Below are 12,358 nucleotides of genomic sequence, written 5' to 3' on the forward strand. Positions count from 1 at the left end.
TGAATAAAACAAACGTAGGGAGGATGCTTCTGATTTAACATGCATGAAACCAAAGCTTTTACGGTTACAGAAGTCAACAAATAGCAGCTGGGGAATAGGAGACGAACTGGGGGCTACAGGCCCCCCAGTTAACTTCTACATCACCAGAGGAGGAGTAGGATAAATCAAATCAAATCAAATTTATTTATATAGCCCTTCGTACATCAGCTGATATCTCAAAGTGCTGTACAGAAACCCAGCCTAAAACCCCAAACAGCAAGCAATGCAGGTGTAGAAGCACGGTGGCTAGGAAAAACTCCCTAGAAAGGCCAAAACCTAGGAAGAAACCTAGAGAGGAACCAGGTTATGTGACGTGGCCAGTCCTCTTCTGGCTGTGCCGGGTGGAGATTATAACAGAACATGGCCAAGATGTTCAAATGTTCATAAATGACCAGCATGGTCGAATAATAATAAGGCAGAACAGTTTAAACTGGAGCAGCAGCACGGTCAGGTGGACTGGGGACAGCAAGGAGTCATCATGTCAGGTATTCCTGGGGCATGGTCCTAGGGCTCAGGTCCTCCGAGAGAGAGAAAGAAAGAGAGAATTAGAGAGAGCATATGTGGGATGGCCAGTCCTCTTCTGGCTGTGCCGGGTGGAGATTATAACAGAACATGGCCAAGATGTTCAAATGTTCATAAATGACCAGCATGGTCGAATAATAATAAGGCAGAACAGTTGAAACTGGAGCAGCAGCACGGCCAGGTGGACTGGGGACAGCAAGGAGTCATCATGTCAGGTAGTCCTGGGGCATGGTCCTAGGGCTCAGGTCCTCCGAGAGAGAGAAAGAAAGAGAGAAGGAGAGAATTAGAGAACGCACACTTAGATTCACACAGGACACCGAATAGGACAGGAGAAGTACTCCAGATATAACAAACTGACCCTAGCCCCCCGACACATAAACTACTGCAGCATAAATACTGGAGGCTGAGACAGGAGGGGTCAGGAGACACTGTGGCCCCATCCGAGGACACCCCCGGACAGGGTCAAACAGGAAGGATATAACCCCACCCACTTTGTCAAAGCACAGCCCCCACACCACTAGCCAGTGGCAGCATTGGGCCAGACCTAGTTTATTGATTTGATGCAATGTTTGCTTCACTAGTGGTAGCTCAAATCAAGACAGATAGAAAGGGAGGCAGACAGGCGGTGGGAAGATAGATGAAATTGAAAGAATCTTGCATTTTAAATCAGGACATGTTCAGTTTTTATTTGTCAGCTTTATGTAATTGACTTAGTTGACAGTGTAAAATATAGTCCTACTGCTACATCTCATAGTTCCATGTGCTCATTTATTTAGCCGCCAGTGTGAATCAGTGTGTTCATATGACAGAGGCTGGTGCTCTCCCATTAGTGGAATTTGAACTTTTTGGGTTTTAATCATTTTAATCCCGATTTGTATTATTAGCCACGTGTCAATGATTTTGAGAAACGAAAACGTTACTCTTGAAATGAAACTGTTCCACGAAAATGTGCATATCATAACTGGTATGAAGATCGGTAGAAATGGTAGGATAAATTGTAAGCTTCTCCAAACTCACATTTCACAAACTTGAAGGTGTACAAAGGTTAAATAAAACACCCAGCACTGTGTTGCTTGCTAGACTAGTTAACTAGTACCGCTACGTGTTTGACATGGGCAGCAGCAGGCCTGCGAGACAAGTGCGAGAGAACGCAATTTGATTTTATTCCCATTCCCTTTACGCCAAGTTTAAAATTGTAAACTAATAGAAAATGTAAGTGGAAAACTTTGGCGAAAACTGCTCCAGATCACTTGATATCCACCACAAAGGGGAAAGAATAGAATATGGAGGGTGGAGAGGGTCAGACCCGATTTAACTTAAACGGTCTATCGTACAGCAGAGCGTGTCCAACTCCAAACCAACCACACTGAATAGATAGGAGCATATCATGAGTGCACAGTTTACAAAACAAAGCTGAGTGCTCTCCATGCAAAATAGGTCCCATATATACATATCCCATGTTTTCCTCTCTCCCCTACCCCAATCCCATGATCATTTATATCAACAATGCAACGGAAAAAATAGTTTCATCGTTTTTATTGCAACACAAATTAGTGCAGCTTAAAACCACCAGGGGGTGCTGTACCATCTCCAGCACCTCTACATCCCGTGGCTATGGATAAGACAGGGTGATTGGTTCAATAATCACAAGCAGGATGGCAATAGAACATAACAGGTTCTGTTATTGGTCAGGTAGGCACAAGGCCCGGAGTGACAGGCCTGCTCATGGGACCTGGCTCTTGTAGCCGTAGTTGAGTTCTGCCCCTCCACTAAGCAGCAGGTCTATCCCAGTGCAGAACGTAGCATCAGCAGCCAGGTACAGAGCAGCCAACCCACTCTCAGCTTCTGTCCCCATTCGACCAAGCAGCTGTTGGAGATGAGGAAGAATGTTAAAGATGAGGCATCAGGTTCATCAAGACGAGAGATGCAAGTGAAATTAGGAAGTCTCTACCAACCCTCCCTTTTCAATGCATTCTGAAATATGTCATTGTAACAGATCTTATATTTCATCGTATATCTTGTATTGGCTCCTGTCCAGTGAGCACTTGCCTGAGCGTTCTCTCCTTCTTTAATGGTAGCTAAGGTATCTGCAGTCTGTCCAGCCAGCTCCTCCCACAGAGGTGTCATCACATTACCAGGGGAGATGCTACAAGATAATACACATTTAGACTGCAGCAAACAGAGCTAGAGATAAGAGGAAAAAGTGGAAAAATACAAAAGTATTTTTAAATCAGGACAGACAAAAGGGCAAGAGAAAAAAATAAGTAGAAAATCCTAAAAGTTTGTAAATGGAGACAGATGCCAGTTCTACTCACCAGTTGACTCTCACTTGGTACCGACTCTCATCCACAGCCATGGCTTTTGTCATGGCAATGATCGCCCCCTTGTGGAGGAAAAGAGACATCACCCCTGTTAGGCCTACTTCTCCAAGCATCAAACACTGGGATAAAGTACTGATGCATAACTGTTATCTAGATTTGTAGTTCACCTTAGTGGCTACATATGGTGCTGCATTTTTCTGACCAATGGAGCCCACCAGACTGGACAAGTTAATGATGTTCCCCTGGCGCTGTCGCAGGTGGGGCAGGGCATACTGAGGAGGGGAGATCCCGTGATGACGTAAAACATATTGTAAGGTATATAATAACCCATTATTAAGGCTCATACATGCTTATAACAAGTAATAAAGCATTATACCTGAAGGCTTTCAGTAAAGGAAATATAATGAGTGAAATATTTACTTTGGAGGCCAGGAAGTAACTGATGAGGTTAAGATTCAAAAGATCTCTGAACTCATCTGCAGTAGTGTCATCTGTGGGTTTATGAGGTGGGTCTGAAAGGGGATGAAAGTGAGGGAACTCAATGAATACAGCATAAACACTAACCAAATGTCTATGGAGTATGTGAATTGTAGAAGAGGGGGAAGAAACATGCCTTTCATATCCACAAAAAAAGTGTGAAGTGGTACAAAAACGTGTGCAGTTCTTGAAAAAACGATGAAAACCAGTATAGCATGAAAAATACATCCGCGTTACGACTTGCACCTTTGTCAGGGTGTGACGATCAGGAGGTGATCGGTTTGATGGTGCAAGCTGCAAAGCGTATACACGAAGTACAAAACATTAGGAACACCTGCTCTTTCCACATCACACAGACTGGGTGAATACAGGTGAAAGCTATGATCCCTTATTGATGTCACTTCAATCAGTGTAGATGAAGGGGAGGAGACAGGTTAAATATGTATTTTTAAGCCTTGAGACAATTGAGACATGGATTGTGTGTGTGCCATGCAGAGGGTGAATGGGCAAGACAACATATTTAACTTCCTTTAAACAGAGTATGGTAGTAGGTGCCAGGCGCACCGGTTTGTCAAGAACTGTAACACTGCTGTGTTTTTCACCATAAATTGTTTCCTGTTTGTATCAAGTATGGTCCACCACCCAAATGACATCCAGCCAACTCTGGGAAGCATTAGAGTCAACATGGGCCAGCATCCCTGTGGAACGCTTTCGACACCTTGTAGAGTCCAGGCTGTTCTGGGGGCAAAAGGATGTGTGCAACTCAATATTAGGAAGGTGTTCTTAATGTTTTGTACACTCAGTGTATGTGTTTTTAATGCTTGAATATGCCTGTTTAAATAATGGCTTGCCAGGGCCTCCCAAGTAGCACAGCGGTCTAAGGCACTGCATCGCAGTGTTAGCTGTGTTACTACAGATCCTGGTTATACAGTGCCTTGCGAAAGTATTCGGCCCCCTTGAACTTTGCGACATTTCAGGCTTCAAACATAAAGATATAAAACTGTATTTTTTTTGTAAAGAATCAACAACAAGTGGAACACAATCATGAAGTGGAACGACATTTATTGGATATTTCAAACTTTTTTAACAAATCAAAAACTGAAAAATTGGGCGTGCAAAATTATTCAGCCCCCTTAAGTTAATACTTTGTAGCGCCACCTTTTGCTGCGATTACAGCTGTAAGTCGCTTGGGGTATGTCTCTATCAGTTTTGCACATCGAGAGACTGACATTTTTTCCCATTCCTCCTTGCAAAACAGCTCGAGCTCAGTGAGGTTGGATGGAGAGCATTTGTGAACAGCAGTTTTCAGTTCTTTCCACAGATTCTCGATTGGATTCAGGTCTGAACTTTGACTTGGCCATTCTAACACCTGGATATGTTTATTTTTGAACCATTCCATTGTAGATTTTGCTTTATGTTTTGGATCATTGTCTTGTTGGAAGACAAATCTCCGTCCCAGTCTCAGGTCTTTTGCAGACTCCATCAGGTTTTCTTCCAGAATGGTCCTGTATTTGGCTCCATCCATCTTCCCATCAATTTTAACCATCTTCCCTGTCCCTGCTGAAGAAAAGCAGGCCCAAACCATGATGCTGCCACCACCATGTTTGACAGTGGGGATGGTGTGTTCAGGGTGATGAGCTGTGTTGCTTTTACGCCAAACATAACGTTTTGCATTGTTGCCAAAAAGTTCCATTTTGGTTTCATCTGACCAGAGCACCTTCTTCCACCTGTTTGGTGTGTCTCCCAGGTGGCTTGTGGCAAACTTTAAACGACACTTTTTATGGATATCTTTAAGAAATGGCTTTCTTCTTGCCACTCTTCCATAAAGACTAGATTTGTGCAATATACGACTGATTGTTGTCCTATGGACAGAGTCTCCCACCTCAGCTGTAGATCTCTGCAGTTCATCCAGTGATCATGGGCCTCTTGGCTGCATCACTGATCAGTCTTCTCCTTGTATGAGCTGAAAGTTTAGAGGGACGGCCAGGTCTTGGTAGATTTGCAGTGGTCTGATACTCCTTCCATTTCAATATTATCGCTTGCACAGTGCTCCTTGGGATGTTTAAAGCTTGGGAAATCTTTTTGTATCCAAATCCGGCTTTAAACTTCTTCACAACAGTATCTCGGACCTGCCTGGTGTGTTCCTTGTTCTTCATGATGCTCTCTGCGCTTTTAACGGACCTCTGAGACTATCACAGTGCAGGTGCATTTATACGGAGACTTGATTACACACAGGTGGATTGTATTTATCATCATTAGTCATTTAGGTCAACATTGGATCATTCAGAGATCCTCACTCAACTTCTGGAGAGTTTGCTGCACTGAAAGTAAAGGGGCTGAATAATTTTGCACACCCAATTTTTCAGTTTTTGATTTGTTAAAAAAGTTTGAAATATCCAATAAATGTCGTTCCACTTCATGATTGTGTCCCACTTGTTGTTGATTCTTCACAAAAAAATACAGTTTTATATCTTTATGTTTGAAGCCTGAAATGTGGCAAAAGGTCGCAAAGTTCAAGGGGGCCGAATACTTTCGCAAGGCACTGTATAACGGGCTGTGTTGCAGCCGGTCGTGCCTGGGAGATCCATGAGGCGACGCACAATTGGCCCAGCGTCGTCCGGGTTAGGGGAGGGTTTGGCCGGCCCGGGATGTCCTTGTCAGTGCATGCACACTGACAGTTGTTCGGTGCTTCCTCCGACACATTGGTGCAGCTGGCTTCCGGGTTAAGCGTGCATTGTGTCAAGAAGCAGTACGGCTTGGCGGGGTTGTGTTTCGGGACAATGGGACAAGACTGTAACTACCAAATTGGATATGACAAAATTGGGGAGAAAAAGAGGGTAAAAAAAAGTATATATATATATATAATAATAAAAATAAGTGCCTGGATGTGGATTGGTATACCAACTATCAGCTGATTTGTGGATATATTATTTCCTTTCTTTCTTTCCTTAACAACATCAATTCTCATACAAAATGATAACAGATACTCACGCCACCCAGCATTGTTGACCAGACAGTCTATTTGACCATAATGTTCCACTGTCACTGAAATCAACCTCTGCAGAGAGAATACCATACGTTGAGTTGACTGCACTCTGTCATTGACCACCACACTGTGTTAGACGTGTATAATTACTCTCTCCAGGTATCTGGACCTATGATCCCATTACCTATTTACCTACCTAACTTGCTACATAGAGCCTAAGCTGAAAAACCAGCTAGACGCACCACTAAAATAACGTACAAACATACACACATCTCTCAGTCAAACACACAAAACAGGCTATAGCAATGCCACTACTGTTCACAAGCACCAGGGTCTGGACACTGAATGATGATTGGATGTGTAGAAAAAAAAGAAGTCGCTCTGGACAAGAACATCTGCTAAATGACCTAAATGTAAACATTATGGAAAGCTTCCGTCTTGTAGTGTTAGTCTGACCACTAATACATTTGAATTGTCTGATGAGGCTTCATCTATCTGTCCACTCCAGTTGAAGTCGAAAGTTTACATACACTTAGGTTGGAGTCATTAAAACTTGTTTTTCAACCACTCCACAAATTTCTTGTTAAAAAACTATGGTTTTGGCCAGTACATCTACTTTGTGCATGACACAAGTCATTTTTACAACAATTGTTTACAGACAGATTATTTCACTTAATCACAATTCCAGCGGGTCAGAAGTTTAGATACCCTAAGTTGATTGTACCTTTAAACAGCTTGGAAAATTCCCGGAAATGATGTCATGGCTTTAGAAGATTCTGATTGACTCAAATGATGTCAATTAGCCTATTGGAGGTGTACCTGTGGATGTATTTCAAGGCCTACTTTCAAATTCCGTGCCTCTTTGCTTGACATTATGGGAAAATCAAAAGAAATCAGCCAAGACCTCAGAAAATAAATTGTAGACGTCCACAAGTCTGGTTCATCCTTGGGAGCATTTTCCAAACGCCTGAAGGTACCACGTTCATCTGTACAAACAACAGTACGCAAGTATAAACACCATGGGACCACGCAGCTGTCAATCCGCTCAGGAAGGAGAAGCGTTCTATCTCCTAGAGATGAACGTACTTTGGTGTGAAAAGTACAAATCAATCCCAGAACAACAGCAAGGGACCTTGTGAAGACGCTGGAGGAAACAGGTACAAAAGTATTTATATCCACAGTAAAATAAGTCCTATATCGACATAACCTAAAAGACCGCTCAGCAAGGAAGAAGCCACTGCTCCAAAACCACCATAAAAAAAGACAGACTACGGTTTGCAACTGCACATGGGGACAAAGATCGGAATTTTTTATAAATGTCCTCTGGTCTGATGAAACAAAAATAGAACTGTTTGGCCATAATGACCATCGTTATGTTTGGAGGAAAAAGGGGGAGGCCTGCAAGCCGAAGAACACCATCCCAACCGTGAAGCACAGGGATGGCAGCATCATGTTGTGGGGGTGCTTTGCTGCAGGAGGGACTGGTGCACTTCACAAAATAGATGGCATCATGAGGATGGAAAACTATGTGGATATATTGAAGCAACATCTCAAGACATCAGTCAGGAAGTTAAAGCTTGGACGCAATGGCTCTTCCAAATGGACAATGACCCCATGCATACTTCCAAAGTTGTGGCAAAATGGCTTAAGGACAACAAATTCAAGGTATTGCGAGTGGCCATCACAAAGCCCTGACCTCACTACTATAGAACATTTTTGGGCAGCACTGAAAAAGCATGTGCGAGTAAGTTACACCAGCTCTGTCAAGAGGAATGGGCAAAATTCACCTAACTTACTATGGGAAGCTTGTGGAAGGCTACCCGAAACGTTTGACCCAAGTTAAACAATTTAAAGCCAATATTTACTAGGACTAAATGTCAGGAATTGGGAAAAACTGAGTTTAAATGTATTTGGCTAAGGTGTATGTAAACTTCCAACTTCAACTGTTTAATATATATATATATATATATATATATATTTTTTACAAATTAATAAATGTATGTCAGCACAGACCTCAATGCCTGAGCGAACTCTCAGTCTGGGAGGCAAGCACAAAAAACAAGGGAAGAAAACAGGAAACCAGGGCACAGGAAACACAGAGAGCTTCAAATAATGACAGACTGGGCCTTTAACAGTGATTTCTAAGCAGTTTATAAGCAGACCTTCAAATGAGGAGCAAGGGGCTTGCTAGAGCTGTGAGTAAACTCAGACGAGAAGAGTCCATTCACAGACAGGGAAAATCCAACAAAGACTAAAGATAGGTGGAGTGTAGATTACAATACAAAACGTTTTAGTAAGCATTCTGATAAACCACAGGTCATGTGATCCATTGAGGAATGAGGATATAAACTCTGTTGAAATGTTGTGCATATGAGTGATCATTTGACTCTTATTTCACTGTGCTATAAAATAAGTCATTGCCCAGAAGCCCTACCTTGATGTCCTCCTCTTTGGAGATGTCACAAGGTACAAATTTGCATGACCCTGGCCCTGCCCTGTTCAGCTCGGCCTCTAGAGCCTGTCCTGCTGCCACTGTCAAAAATAATAAGAAATATATATATATATATATATATATATATATATAATAAGAATACAGTAAACTTATGAATATGCAATGTAAAGATGATGTCGAGAGGGATTTTGTTAATGATTCATAAAGTCTTCAACAATGGATTACTGATGAATGAAGATTCTGAGACACATTATTGTGTGGTGATTCCGATGTTTTCTTGTAACTGATGGCGTCTACGGTTGTGGCTAGATGGATAGGATAACTAATGCAGCAGGTTAGGATAATTAATGCAGCAGGTTAGGATAATTAATGTAGCAGGTTAGGATAATTAATGTAGCAGGTTAGGATAATTAACATAGCAGGTTAGGATAATTAAAGTAGCAGGTTAGGATAATTAACGTAGCAGGTTAGGATAATTAACGTAGCAGGTTAGGATAATTAAAGTAGCAGGTTAGGATAATTAACGTAGCAAGTTAGGCGAAACAGTTTAAGGTTAGGTTTAGCTACAATCCTACAGTTGTCACCGACGCAACTCGAACATGCAACTTTTGGTACGAAGCTGTACTCCATCTAGCCACAACCGTAGAAGCCACCAGTTCCCCCACACCTGCAATGGTATACTTTAATCTGAGCACCCCCTCTTGCACTCACCCCCTCTTGCACAGAATACAATTTTGGCTCCATTCTCCACTGGGGAAAAAACAGAATAGCACATTATTGTTTTCCCAGTACCTCACTCTGCTCAAATCTCAACAAACGTACTTCAAATCCTCAACTTTGATTCTTACCGAATACTTTGACAATCCCTCTACCAATCCCTTTGGACCCGCCGGTCACAATGACAACTTTGTCTCCGTAACGTAATGTACTGCCTGACATGTTCACTAGAGCCAACCCGTCACGGGTGATGATTTCAGTGATGATACGTTCGCAAAGAACCGCCACTACCTGGTTAACTGTGTTGGTCGAATGCCGCAAACAAAGTGACTTGCCCTCTTTCCAAGCTACACTTTTTATTATATTTCTTTACATGCAGCAAAATATATAATAGCATCCCTCCCGTTGTCTTTTTGTCTTTTACATTTCTACGTTAACTTTCTCTTCCCTCCTCCAAGTTCCTTAAAAATCATGGGTTTGTTGTCGTCTGTGAAGACAGGTGAGCAGCTTTGTGGGACTTGTAGTTTAAACTCCATGCAAGTTCTAGCGCACATCCTGGTGCTGCAACCTGCTGTGTCAACATGCATACCGGCATCTCAGTCTATGTATGAGGCATATTCTGAAATTGAAAAAATAAGCCATTACATTCATCAACTAACCAAGAAGCCAATGGGACGGTTTTTGCAATTGTCTAATGCATAATTTTTAAAAAATGTTTAAATGCTTTACTGCTCACTTTCCTGTAAAATCCACCTCATATCAGTGTTATAACTGTTATACATTTTACATGTTTTTTCCCACCTTTCAACTGACACACGTCTCTAAATAGTTAACTCAAATATCAATTCTTATTTTACATTTACATTTGAGTCATTTAGCTTACAATCGTATCCATAGTGTTTTAACAGAGGAATTAGGGTTAAGTGCCTTGCTCAAGGGCACATCAACAGATTTTTTTTACCTAGTCGGCTCGGGATTCAAACCAGCCAACTTTCGGTTATTGGCTCAACGTTCTTAACTGCTAGGCTACGTGTCGCCCCATGTAACCTTTTTCTGGCCCAGAAATAAGGCTGTTGACATCTTACATGTGTCACTTACATTTTTGTTGACACAACACCTGTGAGTCATTACCTGCCTGACACGTGTGCACCATACCCTATACTATACTATACACTAAGCCAACTGAATAAAGGCTTATGAAAGGATCATCAGAAAAGGAGTGTCATGGCTTTTTGTTGTAGGCTTTCAGTTTACTGTTTGGTCTCATAACATGTGTTAACATGTTTGTAAATGTGACTTGAGCCCTACATTTTTCCTGACCACACCTCACCAGGAAATGCATTGGCTCTGCTACGTAACTCATTTAGGGCCCTGAGTGTTTCCTGGTAAGGTGACATGGTCAGAAAAACACAGGGCCCTAGTAAGGAGCATTATAAATACTGAAGCCAGGATGGAACTCCAAAATACATTCTCACTGGGATTTTATGGGTGTTCATTTGGGTCTCGTGAGGACATCAGTACATGTGTTGAGGATGGTGTGTGTGTGTTTGTGTGTTTGTTTATGACAGGGAGAGAGGGGAAATGTAAAACTTTAAGAGAGAGGCAGGGGGCTGACATTAGGGGGTGGGGGTATGAAGAGGACTTTAAGAGAGAGGCAGGGTGCTGGCATTAGGGGGTTTGGGTATGAAGAGGACTTTAAGAGAGAGGCAGGGGGCTGACATTAGGGGGTGGGGGTATGAAGAGGACTTTAAGAGAGAGGCAGGGGGCTGACATTAGGGGATGGGGGTATGAAGAGGACTTTAAGAGAGAAGCAGGGGGCTGACATTAGGGGGTTTGGGTATGAAGAGGACTTTAAGAGAGAGGCAGGGGGCTGACATTAGGGGATGGGGGTATGAAGAGGACTTTAAGAGAGAAGCAGGGGGCTGACATTAGGGGGTGGGGGTATGAAGAGGACTTTAAGAGAGAGGCAGGGGGCTGACATTAGGGGATGGGGGTATGAAGAGGACTTTAAGAGAGAGGCAGGGGGCTGACATTAGGGGGTGGGGGTATGAAGAGGACTTTAAGAGAGAGGCAGGGGGCTGACATTAGGGGATGGGGGTATGAAGAGGACCTTAAGAGAGAGGCAGGGGGCTGATATTAGGGGGTGGGGGTATGAAGAGGACTTTAAGAGAGAGGCAGGGGGCTGACATTAGGGGATGGGGGTATGAAGAGGACTTTAAGAGAGAGGCAGGGGGCTGACATTAGGGGGTGGGGGTATGAAGAGGACTTTAAGAGAGAGGCAGGGGGCTGACATTAGGGGGTGGGGGTATGAAGAGGACTTTAAGAGAGAGGCAGGGGGCTGACATTAGGGGGTGGGGGTATGAAGAGGACTTTAAGAGAGAGGCAGGGGGCTGACATTAGGGGGTGGGGGTATGAAGAGGACTTTAAGAGAGAGGCAGGGGGCTGACATTAGGGGGTGGGGGTATGAAAAGGACTTTAAGAGAGAGGCAGGGGGCTGACATTAGGGGGTGGGGGTATGAAGAGGACCTTAAGAGAGAGGCAGGGGGCTGACATTAGGGGGTGGGGGTATGAAGAGGACTTTAAGAGAGAGGCAGGGGGCTGACATTAGGGGATGGGGGTATGAAGAGGACCTTAAGAGAGAGGCAGGGGGCTGACATTAGGGGGTGGGGGTATGAAGAGGACTTTAAGAGAGAGGCAGGGGGCTGACATTAGGGGGTTTGGGTATGAAGAGGACTTTAAGAGAGAGGCAGGGGGCTGACATTAGGGGGTGGGGGTATGAAGAGGACTTTAAGAGAGAGGCAGGGGGCTGACATTAGGGGGTGGGGGTATGAAGAGGACACCATG

The 12,358-nt window shown here is 43.4% G+C and overlaps 1 protein-coding gene across 2 annotated transcripts; it reads right to left on the reverse strand.

The window, feature by feature from the left end:
• Window positions 1–2,082: 2,082 nt before the first annotated feature.
• LOC110486643 (L-fucose dehydrogenase) lies at window positions 2,083–10,059 on the reverse strand. 2 transcript variants are annotated; one of them, XM_021558401.3, is made up of 9 exons: window positions 9,646–10,059; window positions 9,509–9,547; window positions 8,780–8,877; window positions 6,351–6,417; window positions 3,303–3,394; window positions 3,050–3,154; window positions 2,877–2,944; window positions 2,611–2,707; window positions 2,083–2,428 (listed from the first exon to the last, which is right to left on the reverse strand). In XM_021558401.3, exons 1-9 carry the CDS (start codon window positions 9,734–9,736, stop codon window positions 2,285–2,287), a joined length of 801 nt encoding a protein of 266 aa, XP_021414076.3. In that variant the 5' UTR covers window positions 9,737–10,059; the 3' UTR covers window positions 2,083–2,284. The 2 variants fall into 2 exon arrangements, with proteins under 2 accessions (XP_021414076.3, XP_090053011.1); XM_090196885.1 differs by lacking the exons at window positions 3,050–3,154; window positions 3,303–3,394; window positions 6,351–6,417.
• Window positions 10,060–12,358: the final 2,299 nt, after the last annotated feature.

The sequence above is a fragment of the Oncorhynchus mykiss genome, chromosome 13 (genome assembly GCF_057628025.1).
Source record: "Oncorhynchus mykiss isolate SJ-2025 chromosome 13, ASM5762802v1, whole genome shotgun sequence".
Classification (NCBI taxonomy): Eukaryota; Metazoa; Chordata; class Actinopteri; order Salmoniformes; family Salmonidae; genus Oncorhynchus; species Oncorhynchus mykiss.